This window comes from Somniosus microcephalus, chromosome 5 (genome assembly GCF_052327205.1).
Source record: "Somniosus microcephalus isolate GS21.2 chromosome 5, FLI_Smic_1.0, whole genome shotgun sequence".
In the NCBI taxonomy this organism is placed as follows: domain Eukaryota; kingdom Metazoa; phylum Chordata; class Chondrichthyes; order Squaliformes; family Somniosidae; genus Somniosus; species Somniosus microcephalus.
In genome coordinates, this window is record NC_140991.1 from 136,697,016 (window position 1) to 136,709,795 (window position 12,780).

At 45.5% G+C, this 12,780-nt stretch overlaps 1 protein-coding gene across 1 annotated transcript in view; it reads left to right on the forward strand.

The window, feature by feature from the left end:
• LOC147117349 (HEPACAM family member 2-like) overlaps positions 1-12,780 on the forward strand; it is a 230,023-nt gene that overhangs the window by 96,509 nt on the left and 120,734 nt on the right. The window contains exon 4 of the mRNA XM_085988276.1: positions 10,301-10,597. Within this exon, the coding sequence (XP_085844402.1) occupies positions 10,301-10,597 (297 nt within the window). The remainder of the gene's footprint in view (positions 1-10,300; positions 10,598-12,780) is intronic.

Below are 12,780 nucleotides of genomic sequence, written 5' to 3' on the forward strand. Positions count from 1 at the left end.
AGAATAAGCATGGCTTCTGAAAGGCATTAGCAGGCGTCACTGTGCTGCTCTTTTTGGGAGATGAGTTCTGGGGCCTTTCTTCCTCGGCCTGAGTGACGATAGTTGCAAAGCTGCTTCCCCTGGAACCACCTTTCCTGAGAGTCTTTGATTCAACAGGCTTGGCTTTCACTCTTCCATCGGTGGTCGGGCTGGCGTCCTGGATGTTTCCAAACAATGGGTCCCTAGCAATTTTAGCCTGTTTGTCTATGAAATTCACTAAGTCTGCAAACCTGGCTCTACTTTTCCGTCTCTCCATTATCTCAAAGGCTGTTCTTCTCCATTGTTCTCTCATCCTGTAAGGAAGCTTAGAGATGATGATTCTCATAGTCGTAGGATTGTCCATCTCTTCCATGAATTCAACATCCTCCATGGTGTTGCGACATCCTATGAGGAAAAGAACATATGCGTTCAATGCCTCTCCGTCCTCCGATCTGATCTGTGGCCACTTGGTAGCCTTTTCAATATATGCAGTGGCTATCTTCAGCTCGTTACCATAGTGCTCCTGCAGCAACTTCCTGGCTTCTATGTATCCCCGGTCCGGTCTCATGTGTTCACAGCTTCTGACCAGGTCTTGTGGTTTACCACTGGTGTACTGTCCCAGGTAGTACAACTTATCACTGCTGCTCTCTGTTTTGGAGTCAATGGCTTTTTCAAAAGATCTGATGAAGGGCTTATACTTGAGTGGGTCGCCTTGGAACACTGGTATGTCTCTTTGAGGGAGTCGAAACAGATTCTGTTGTTTTACAAGCATCTCTGTAATTTCGTTCTGACGTTGCATCACTCGGTATAGGCTTCTCCCTGTGTCTTCAGGCCTCTGGTGGTCATCAGCAGGGTCTAGTCTAGACCGTCTGACGTCTGGGGTAGCATCACATGCTCCTGTTAGTGGAGAGGCCACTCTTCCATGCTGTAATGCCAGGGGATTGCCTTCGGACTCTCTTGTAACTCTTGAAGGTGCCCTGGATCCAACTCTATGTGACAACATTGACTGGCAGTATTCGCTCCCGCCGTCCCGTGAGCCTTCATAATCTTCATACGCACTCAACCTGGCGTCTGAGACCGCGATAGCTGTTTTTATCTCCAGCTGTTCTTTCTTTGCCTGCACCTGGGCCTGTTGGGCCTGCAGTTGGGCCTGTTGGGCCTGCACTTGGGCCTGCAGTTGGGCCTGTTGGGCCTGCAGTTGGGCATCTTGGACCTGCAGTTGGGCCTCTTCCCGTTCAAGAGCTTGCTTCTCCGCTAAAGATGCTGCGCACACCATCAATGCCGCCCGTTCAACCTCCTCTCTCATGCGTTGCGACGAGCTTGTGGTAGAAGCGACTGACCTGCGTCCAGAAACAGAGCTACCTTCTTTTTGATTTTTGCTCGGTCTGGCGGAAGTCTCTGAAATGCTATCGTCTGGTCTGACTTCATCGTCAACTTTATCTTTCTCTGCTGTATCAGCATCTTGACGAATCTTTAACATCCACTGTTCTGTGGCCTTGATATAGTCCTTAATGCTGGTTGATTTAAGATCAAACCAGTTGTGCTGATCAGCGTTTCCCTCTTCTTCAGACAGAAGTGCTAATACATCTTCATTGAGTACATTAAATTCTTCATGCAGCTTGGAGAAATCGTAATACATTATGTCTTCAGCTTTCTTAATATTAGCATTATCTTCCATGAGACGATCAATTATCTTCATTTTTCCAGTTATCTGAGCTAATTTAGCCTTCCTTGCACCTATGCTTCTATGTAACTTCTCTTCCATTGCCTTTGGGGGGAGCTTTATTTCCCTCTTTTGGCCAGCAATCCTTCTGGCTGGGGGAAGCTCCTTGCTCCATAAGGCCTCGGCCATTTTACCCGCAGCTCTTATTTAGCTTCTCAATAGAATGAACAAAGCAAGTAACAGTCACTGTACCTTCGCTTTCTTATATTGTCATCTGGCTCCGTGACCATTCATGTATACGTTCGCCGACGATTCCGTCCTTTACTTCTTAGGGAGCAAGTTTTTGACTAATGTAGTGGCGCTTCTTAGTTTCCAAACAGGCAGCCACTGAGCTGTGGGGCTTTTAACAACGAGTAGACGCGTGTCGAAATAAAACGTTCCCAAACATAGCTTTGTCTTTTAAACTGTTTACTATAACACTTTACGAACAGAATTACAAAGCAAACACGTATAAACGAACACGGTCAAAAACTGTATTGCTCCAAACCTCACAACTTCTGCCTCCTTCAGCCACGTGGAGTTTAAACTGTAAAATGGCTGCATACCATGTGTGGCTTAGGGACTGTACCATTGTGGCAAGAATGAAGGGGGTGTCTCGGACTATACTACTGGAGCAAGAAAATAGGGGGTTTCTTAATACAATAAGTCAATCAGGTAAATTAACTGTATTATGCTAGTTAACCAATATTTTAAAGTATTTTCTTAAGCTTTTATGGCTCTTACACATGAGATGATGCACTTTGTCTTTGACTGTCACTTTAAGTCTGCATACACCTAAGCTATCTATTTTCTATCCATTATAACTCTTCAGTAGTACTGACTTTTTCTGTATTTTGGGCTTTTCTTTCATATTTTTTATGTCACTCATACTGACTAAGTTTGCTTTTGCCCCAGTGTCCAGTTTCAATGTAACTAATGCTCCATTTATCTGCAGTGGGATCATCCATTTGTCCACTTTTACTGCATTGACTTTATGTTCAGCATTGTCCATTTCTGAGGGCTGCACATTTTCTGTATCTTTTTTGATATCATCACATGACACCATTCCTACAAAAAATGTCTCACTTAAATCAGTGTCCTCAATCACATTAACTTGTTGCCCTTTCGTTGTTTTTACTTTTGAAAAGCATTGTTTGGCAAAGTGATTCTTTCCATTACACTTTGTGCACATTTTTCCAAATGCTGGGCATTGTCTTAACTGGTGTTTGTAACCACAGCGTTTACAATTAAAAATTTCATCCTCCGATTGCTTTTCATTTCTTCCCACGTTTCTTCCCCTTGTAGGACACAGCACCGACAGCAGCATTATCACTCATTACAATTGCATCATTATTGATTTCACTGAAAGTCTTCGTGTGCTTTCGAGCTAGCTCGCTGGCTTGGCATATTTTCACCGCATTTTCCAAATTTAGTTTGGTTTCTCTCAACAGACGTTCCCTGACTTTTTTATCATGAATACCAAACACAATCTGGTCACGAATCATGGATGATTTCAGCTCAGAGAAATTACATGTCTGTGCTTTCAGTTTCAGATCAGTTATAAAGCTATCAAAAGTCTCATTTTGCTGCTGTGTCCAAGAACAGAAGATGTATCTTTCATAGGTCTCATTCTTTTTGGGAGAGCAATGTGCATCAAATTGTTTTAGCACATCTTCTAATTTTTCTCTGTTCTCCTCTGGATTAAATACAAATGTATTAAATACCTCTATCGCCTGTGGGCCTGCAACCGTAAGCAGCAACGCTATCTTCCTTGCGTCTGGCTTCGTACCGAATCCGATGGCTGCAATGTAGAGTTCGAATTGTTGTTTAAGAGTCTGCCAATTGTAGTCGATGTTTCCTGTGAGTTTCAAACATTCTGGTGGCTTCAAATTCTCCATGTTGCTTTTCACAATTTTCAGCAGATCTTCACCATCCTGGTACCATCTTATGTTCATTAATAAATAGACATTCTTATTATGAACACAGCTAGCTTTTGCTAGACACTTTTATTGAGCACATGTGGACTAGGTACAGTATCTGTAGAGGCTTCCATCTTGACTGTTGCTTTCTGGGTAGCCTAATGCCTCATGGGTAATGTAGTCTTAATATACATACAGCTGGGTAGTGTAGTCTTATACATACAGCTATATACAGCTCTACACAGCTCTACAGCTCCACCTAGTGTCCACTATAGAATGACATGTTATTGATCATTACAGGTTTCCACTCGCTGAATGTGCAGTTGGTGTGCGACCATGCTCAGCACATCATGATGGTGAATGCCCGGTATCCTGACAGCAGTCATTATGCTTTTATTCTGCACCAGTCCGTTGTTCCCTCAGTTATTGAGCCACCATGCCAAACCAGAGGGTGGCTGCTGGCGACAAGGGCTATCCCTTGACCACCTGGCTCATGACTCCACTTCGCAACACAACCAGCATGAATACAGTGAGAGCCATGCTGCCACACAAAACATCATAGAGCAGACCATAGGGTTGCTGAAGCAATGGTTCCACTGCCTGGACCACACTGGAGGAGCCCTGCAATATTCGGCAGAGCGGGTGTCAAGATTCGTGGTGGTCTGCTGCATAACCTAGCCATCATGAGGACACAGCCCTTGCCACCAGTTATACGGCAAGCTGCTGAGGAGCAGGAAGAGGAGAAGGAGGAAGAGGAGGAGAAGGAAGCAGAGGAGGAAGAGGAAGGGAGGAGGCAACCTAGGCAGCCCCTTTATGCTCAGGCTGTTCGCGAAGAACTCATTCGAGTGCAATACCATTAACTGCAACCCCAATTCCCCATTCACCAACAGTCCCACACCTTACCTTCCCTCTGTCACTGACCTGCACAGCGTCTGCTTGGTCACAATGCAAAAATAAAAGCCACCACAAAATAAATATTCCAAACCAAATTCATAAATGCAATCATGCCATTCTGCATACAAAAGTCAACTAATCACCCTTGTGCATTCCCTTAGTGCCTGTCTTCCATGCTCCTTTGCCTGTCCTGATGCTCCTATACTGTAGCTACCCCTGTGGCTACAGCATGGCTGGTGGAAGGCTGTTAACTATCAGTGAGGGAGACTGTAGATGGCCTTGCAGGACAACCTCGAGCAGCCCTGGGCCTAATAGGCCTGGCTTTGGACTGCACCAGCTCGGCATGGACGGCAGCCGTCTGGGCTGGCTGGCTGACAGGCAACAGCAAGGTCGCTGGCGGAGTGGCAGTGATGGGAGGACGAATGCTGTTATCCTGAGAGAGGACAGCAGGCTCGTGTTCCGTGGAGCCACTGCCACTCCCCCAGGGCCGCATCTCAGCAATCCTAGTAATCTGTTGGAGTAGAGATTGTTGGATTACACCATTTTGCTTGTAAGTCAGAAGAGATTATGGGATGAGGGGGAAGTGGGATTTGAGAAGGAGGATTACCTATGAGGATACCATTATCTTGGATTGCTTCAGCCCTGCCGCTGGCCATGGGCTCAGTGATTGCCCTCCCAAGAATGGCCAGCACCATCTCCTCCATGGCAGAAAGATTATGCAGGTGTGCCTGTGCCCCTTCAGGTAGCCCCTGCTGCTTCTGATTGTGAGCCACCTTGTCCTGCAAGAAAAGGGAAGTGTGTCAGTAAGTGTGGTGCAATGTGTTTGGGTGATGTGCCTGTCATGTTTGAATAGCTAGCAGTGTGTGCAAGCTGTGAGATGTGGGTGCGAGACTTGCAGCAGTGGTAAGTGTGTGAGGGGGAGATGGACCATATGAATGTGAGGTATGAGTTGTGATTGATAGAGATTGTTGGTAGGTGAGTAATGGGGAGTGGTGAATTGAGCAGTGTGTGAGACTAGTGGTGCAGTTTGTGGGATATGGCATTTGAATATGAATTCACTAACCTTAGCCACTGGCGTGAGGTCATTATACTTCTTCCTGCATTGCAGCCAGGCCCTCGGGGCTACACTGCTGGCATTGACAGCTACAGCTATCTGCATTTGTGATTTTGCCTGGTGGGCCTCCTGTCCCCCTGTGGAAACAGGACCTCTCTGCTCCTATCCACCTGCTGCTCCAAGGCCTCCAGTCCTGCATCCGAGAACCTTGGTGCGCACTCTCTCCCCGGTTGTGCCTTTATTTGTTGTTCCTGTGCACCCAGCCAGTTGAATGAACTGCTGCAGGCAGAATGTACCTCCCCTTTAAGAGGGCGCTAATGGGGCGCAAAGCAACTAGCGTCTGGGCGCGGCGCCGCAACGCCTCCCGCGAAATTCGGCGGGAGGTTAGCGACGGCGGTAACCGTTAGCACCCCGTGGACTGTGCCTCCGGCGATGACGTCATCGCCGTGCGCAGCGCCATGCTCGCGCCCCGGCCGCGATCTTCAGTAGCGCCCCCCTGTTTTACCGCCGGATGCTATGTCCGACAGGGTCAGGGGGGCCTACCTGTGGCTGGGGCAGCGCAAATTAAAGGAGAGGTGCCAGGCGGCCATTTTTGTTGCTGGCCACCTGCCAGCACCTGCTCCCATTGTCGTCCCCGGCCTCCTGACAAGCCTCACCCGCAGAGTGCCGGCTGCGCTCTGTGAGCCCAACACTTCTCTTGAGTGCTGGGCTCTTTTGCCGGCACTCCGATCCCTGGTGGCCCAGCTGGGTCCCGCGCCGTGCTGCGCTAGGCCCCTCCCCTTTAATAAGGGGAGGAAGGCCTGCAGTACCGCGGCGCGACGTGCCACAGCGCATGGCACTGCTGCACGTAACGCCGTGATATTCACTCGCAGCGCCCCAAGAGGGAGGCAGGGCGCTTCCAGTGAATTTCGGGCACGGGGTGCTAACTTTTTCAGGACGCTAAAAGTAGCACCCCGGCAAAGTTAGCACCCCAAAGGGGGCGCAACCCAATTTTGCCCCAGTTTCTTAATAATGATAGTTGGAACAACAGGGCTTTCATTAAAATTCTCTGTAGATCTTGCTAAAGTGTTCAGCTGGTTTCTATTGACTCTGGTATCACTTTAAGGGTTCAAATTCTATCATTTGAACACATACAGTACTGATATATTAAATTCACAACAAATGTTATTTTTTTCTGATGGCAATCATGGGGTGGAAAGGAGTGACCTCTGAAAGAGAACACCAGTCAGGGAACGGTGAGCTCAGGTAAGGAAGTAGCTGTTACATATCACTGGGGATAGAGGTTGAAGTCAGGTAAGTCTCATGAAGGAAAATAATCCACAGTGGGACATTAGTCTCAGTCATGATGTTTCTGTGTATACAATGATTTTTATTTTTACACTTTCTGACATTGTGCAGTCATTATAAAGTAAGGTGCAGCGTCACAAGCAGTACATTCTCAATCTGTTTACATTATTTACAATGTGATAGGAGGTGGTAAAATTGCTCTGGTTGCTATGCCCAGGAACATTATATAAATATATATTTTAGTGCACTTAAGATTTAGAATGTGGAATGCCTTACAAGAAACAGTGCTGGAAACAGAATCCATAATAGCTTTTAAAAGAAAAGTGGATAAATATTTGAAAAAGAAAAATGTAAAAGGGAATGGGGTAAGGGCAGGAGTAGGGGACTAACTGGATAGCTGCTTTAGAGGGCCGGAACAGGTGTGATTGGCCAAAGTGTTTGTTTTCTGCATGGCGGGGTTTAATAAGTGGTGTTTCCCAGGGATCTGCACTGGGGCCTCAGCTTTTCAGCATATTAATTATTAATGACTTGGACGAGGGAAGAAAGAGTTGTATATCCAAGTTTTCAGATGGCACTAAATTAGGAGGTGCAACAAGTTGTGTGGATGAAACATAGAAACATAGAAGACAGGAGCAGGAGTAGGCCATTTGGCCCCTCGAGCCTGCTCCACCATTCAATGAGATCATGGCTGATCATCCAAACTCAGTACCCTGTCCCTACCTTCTCCCCGTATCCCTTGATACCTTTAGCCTTAAGAAATATATCTAACTCCTTCTTGAATATATTTAATAAATTGGCCTCAACTGCCTTCTGTGGTAGAGAATTCCATAGGTTCACCACTCTCTAGGTAAAGAAATTCCTCCTCATCTCTGTCCTAAATGGCTTACCCCTTATCTTTAGACTGTGACCCCTGGTTCTGGACTCCCCTGCCATTGGGAACATCCTTCTTGCATCTAGTCTGTCTAGTCCTGTCAGAATTTTATAAGTTTCAATGAGATCCCCTCTCATTCTTCTAAACTCCAGCGAGTATAAGCCCAATCGACCCAATCTCTCCTCATACGTCATTCCTGCCAGGTATCAGTCTGGTGAATCTTCGCTGCACTCCCTCCATGGCAAGGACATCCTTCCTCAGATAAGGCGACCAAAACTGCACACAATACTCAAGGTGTGGTCTCACCAAGGCCCTGTACAACTGCAGCAAGACATCCTTGTTCCTGTACTCGAATCCTCTCGCTACGAAGGCCAACATACCATTTGCCTTCTTAACCGCCTGCTGCACCTGCATGCTTACCTTCAGCGACTGGTGCACAAGGACACCCAGGCCTCGTTGCACTTCCCCTTCTCCCAATCTATTGCCATTCAGATAATAATCTGCCTTCCTGTTTTTGCCACCAAAGTGGATAACCTCGCATTTATCCACATTGTACTGCATCTGCCATGCATCTGCCCAATTACCCAACCTGTCCAAATCATACTGGAGTTTCTCGGCATCCTCCTCACAGCACACACGCCCACCCAGCTTTGTGTCGTCTGCAAACTTGGAGATATTACATCTAGTTCCCTCGTCTAGGTCATTAATATATATTGTGAATAGCTGGGGTCCTAGCACCGATCCCTGCGGTACCCCACTAGTCACTGCCTGCCACTCGGAAAAAGACCCATTTATTCCAACTCTTTGCTTCCTGTCTGCCAACCAGTTCTCTATCCAAGTCAGTACCTTGCCCCCAATCCCTTGTGCTTTAACTTTACACGCTAATCTCTTATGCGGGACCTTATCGAAAGCCTTCTGAAAGTCCAAATACACCACATCCACTGGTTCTCCCTTATCTATTCTACCAGTTACATCCTCAAAAAATTCCAGTAGATTAGTCAAGCACGATTTACCTTTTGTAAATCCATGTTGACTTTGTCCGATCCTGTCACTGTTTTCCAAGTGCTCTGCTTGAGAGCAGGAAATTACAAAGGGACATAGACAAAGTGAGTGAGCAAAACTGTGGCAGATGGAGTTCAATGTGGGAAAGTGTGAGGTCATCCACCAAGGGATATAATACCTTTCATAACCTCAGGATGTTCCAAAGCGCATCACAACCAATGAAGTGCTTTTGAAGTATAGTCACTGTTATAATGTAGGAAAACGCAGCAGCCAATTTGCATACATCAAGGTCCCACAAATAGGAATGAGATAAATGATGAGAGAATCTGTTTTGGTAATGTTGGTCGAGGGACAATGTCATGGGATCTTTTACATCCATCTGAGAGGGTAGACAGGGCCTCGGTTTAATGTCTCATCTGGCAGTCAGCACCTTTGTCTGTAAGATTCCCTCAGCACTGCACCGAAATGTCAACCTAGATTATATGATCAAGTCTCTGGAATGGAGCTTGAACCCACAACCATTCTGACTTAGATGCAAGAGTGCTACCAGTGACTCAAGGCCAACACTCAAGCAGTTGCTGATGGTGTGATCCCATAGCAGTAAGCTGTCCCTAATTTGACAATAATTAATAACCTCATACAGAGACATAAGCATGGATGTTGCAGTAAAGGGTTGGCTTAAGGTACACAGTTTATGTTGATACTGAGTAATAAAAATATGAGCATTCTGTTCTCCATCATCAGCACCCCTCACAAAATTTAACCAAACTATTTAAAGCAAAAAAAAGAACTGCCTTTTTCAGACATTTTACGCATAGCAAGCTTCCAGATATCTTCAAATTCATGAACGCACAAGAAAGTAAAAGTGTGATTAGTGTAAATTATTTCTATTGTCCTGAAACAAATGGCAGGAGCGGCATTTGCCATACGGGCGCCCCGTGCAAAGGTTCGATTTGGAGACTGGATCCACTCGGAGCATGGGTTACACGGCTCTAACACCACCCCTGACTTCACCAATGATGGGGAAGATCCATACAGACTAGCCGTACAGAAACAGAGTACGTTAGGCTGAGAGCCCAGGCTGAACAATGCTGCCAACGGCGGCCGGTTACAGGGACTGGATCCGCTCAAGGCCATGGGTTGCACGGCTCTAACACTACTCCTAACAAATGGGATGAAGTGTGAATTGACACTCATGTGATACTGAGTCAAGATCTTAGTTGCTGGAACTAAAATACAAATAAATTGAATATACTTACATTTATATAGGGGTCATTTTCATCTTCACGGCATTGGTGGTAATCTGGGACTGCAGATCGCCTGCCCATTATAGAACCCCCAAATTTAATTCCAGTGATTTCAATGGAATGAAAAGTGGATGGGTTCTGTAACAGACAGGCAATTTGCTCCACCAGTTTACCACCCATGTCTTGAAAATTATAATTTACCCCATAGAGTCTTATCACATTGTCCAAAAATCTCAAAGCATTTCACACAATGAATTAAGATTTCTTATTGTTCCAGTAATCATTCCTTCACTTAAACTTTTTCAGATGGTCCCTATGATTTGATGGTGAAGTCTGAACCTCGATTCAAAGTTAGTGAAGGAGTGTTTGCTGTTGGCATAGGAGAGCCGGTCTGGTTTAAATGTTCAGCAAATTCCAACCCACCAAATGTTTATTCATGGTTCCAAAAAGCCAACAACAAGACAACACCCATCCAGTGGGGGCCGGTGTTAAATATCAAGTCTGCAAAAGTACCTGAGAAAGCCGACTACATGTGCTGTGTCTACAACAATATCACTGGCAAACGGGATGAAACTCAATTCACACTCATACTCTCTGCTACTGGTATGTACGAACTTGTTGATATCAACTCATTAAAAGCAGCTTTTTACAGATAATGTGATAATGATTGTTTTTAAAACCAATTTAAATAGTCATAAATAAACCCATCCACTTTTCATTCCATTGAAATCACTTGAATGGCAAATTAATTGGATGGAAATGGAGCATGAAGTGGATTAAATTGATTATATTGTTAACCGTACATTGAATAAGTGATCATTTTCAAACACACAATGGATTTATTCCATTATGTGAATGAGACATCTATTGAGAATCATTATAGGTTTGCCTTATGGAATGTTAACTCAAAATTATTGGCAAATAAGTGAACTGATTGTGTGGCAAAGGTCCCTGACCTCACAGCCCAGGTTCCTTCTTGAGTGGGTCAGTTTAGTTGTTGAAATATACAGTGAGCTATATTGAACATCTGTGGACCGAGCACCATGTTTCTGATTATTAATATGTGTTGCATTATATTAAGATGTCTTTTCTACATTATGTGTGAATTGCATTAATGTTACATGTAGGATTCTTAAACTTGTCCAGCAAGCCTCCTGTATTCAATTTACAAGAATCCAATACTGACTTTACATAGAATTATACAAAATTTTACACCACAGATACAGTCATTCAGCCTAACTGGTCTATGCTGGTGATTATGCTCTACACAAGCCTCCTCCCACTTTACTTCATCTCACTCTACCAACATATACTTCAATTCCTTTCACCATCATATACTTACCTAGCTTCCCCTTAAATGCATCTATGCTAATCACCTCAACCATTCCATGTGGTAGCAAGTTCCACATTCTCACCAATCTGAGGGGGCGATCTTGCCAGCCCTGGGGAGGCAGGTATGGAGGCGGAACTGCCGGGAAAATGGCAGATTCTGGGGGCGGGTACCCATCCCACCCTCAACCCGCCGCCATGCCATCTTCCCAGGAGGCGGGTACCCGACCCGCGCTGGGAGCCGCCTCCTCAAGGCGGGAAGGGGATTAGTGCCAATCAACTGCCTGTTAACAGATAGTTAAGAGGCAGCTTTATTGATAATCCCTATTTTGAGCCCTAAAGTGTGGGCTTCCCGACGACTCCGAACCTCACCAGGGTCAGCGAGGTGAGCCGTGGGTCTGCAGGGGTCGGAGGAGCCGAGATGTCCAGTGTGCAGGTGAGTGATGAGTGCAAGTGTGCAGAGGTAAGTGTGTGAGGTGAATCTTAAGCATTAAGCAGGGGAGGGGGTGTTGCAATATTAATTAAGGAGTCAATTACTGCTGTAAGGAGGGATGATATATTAGCGGGTTCCTCTAATGAGGCCATATGGGTAGAACTTAAAAACAAAAAGTGGGCAAGCACTTTGCTGGGAGTGTACTATAGGCCCCCAAATAGTCAGGGGGAGATAGAGGAACAGATATGTAGGCAAATCTCAGAAAAGTGCGAAAATAATAGGGTAATAATAGTGGGGGATTTCAACTTCCCCAATATAAATTGGGATAGTCAGAGTGTGAAAGGCTTAGAGGGTGCAGAATTCTTAAAGTGCATCCAGGAGAGCTTTTTGAGCCAACATGTAGAAAGTCCTACAAGAGAGGGGGCGATACTGGACCTAATTCTGGGGAATGTAGCCGGGCAAGTGGTGGAAGTGTCAGTAGGAGAGCATTTTGGCGATAGTGACCATAATTCGGTGAGATTTAAGGTGGTCATGGAAAAAGACAAAGACGGCCCGGAAATAAGGGTTCTAAATTGGGGGAAGGCCGATTTTAATATGATAAGGCAGGATCTGGCAAAAGTGGACTGGGAGCAGCTACTTATAGGAAAATCCACATCAAGACAGTGGGAGGCTTTCAGAAGGGAAATAGAGAGAGTACAACGCCAACATGTTCCTGTAAAGGTCAAGGGTGGGACCAACAAGCAAAGGGAACCTTGGATGACAAGGGATATACAAAAATGCATTAGAAATAAAAGGGGGGCTTTTGGCAGTTACAAAAGACTAAAGATGGAAGAAGCCCTAGAGGAGTATAAAAAGTGCAGGGGCATACTTAAAAAAGAAATTAGGAGGGCGAGGAGGGGCCATGAAATAACACTGGCGAGCAAAATAAAGGAAAATCCTAAGATGTTTTATAAGTATATTAAGGGCAAGAGGATAACCAGGGAAAGGGTAGGGCCCATTAGGGACCAAAGTGGCAATCTGTGTG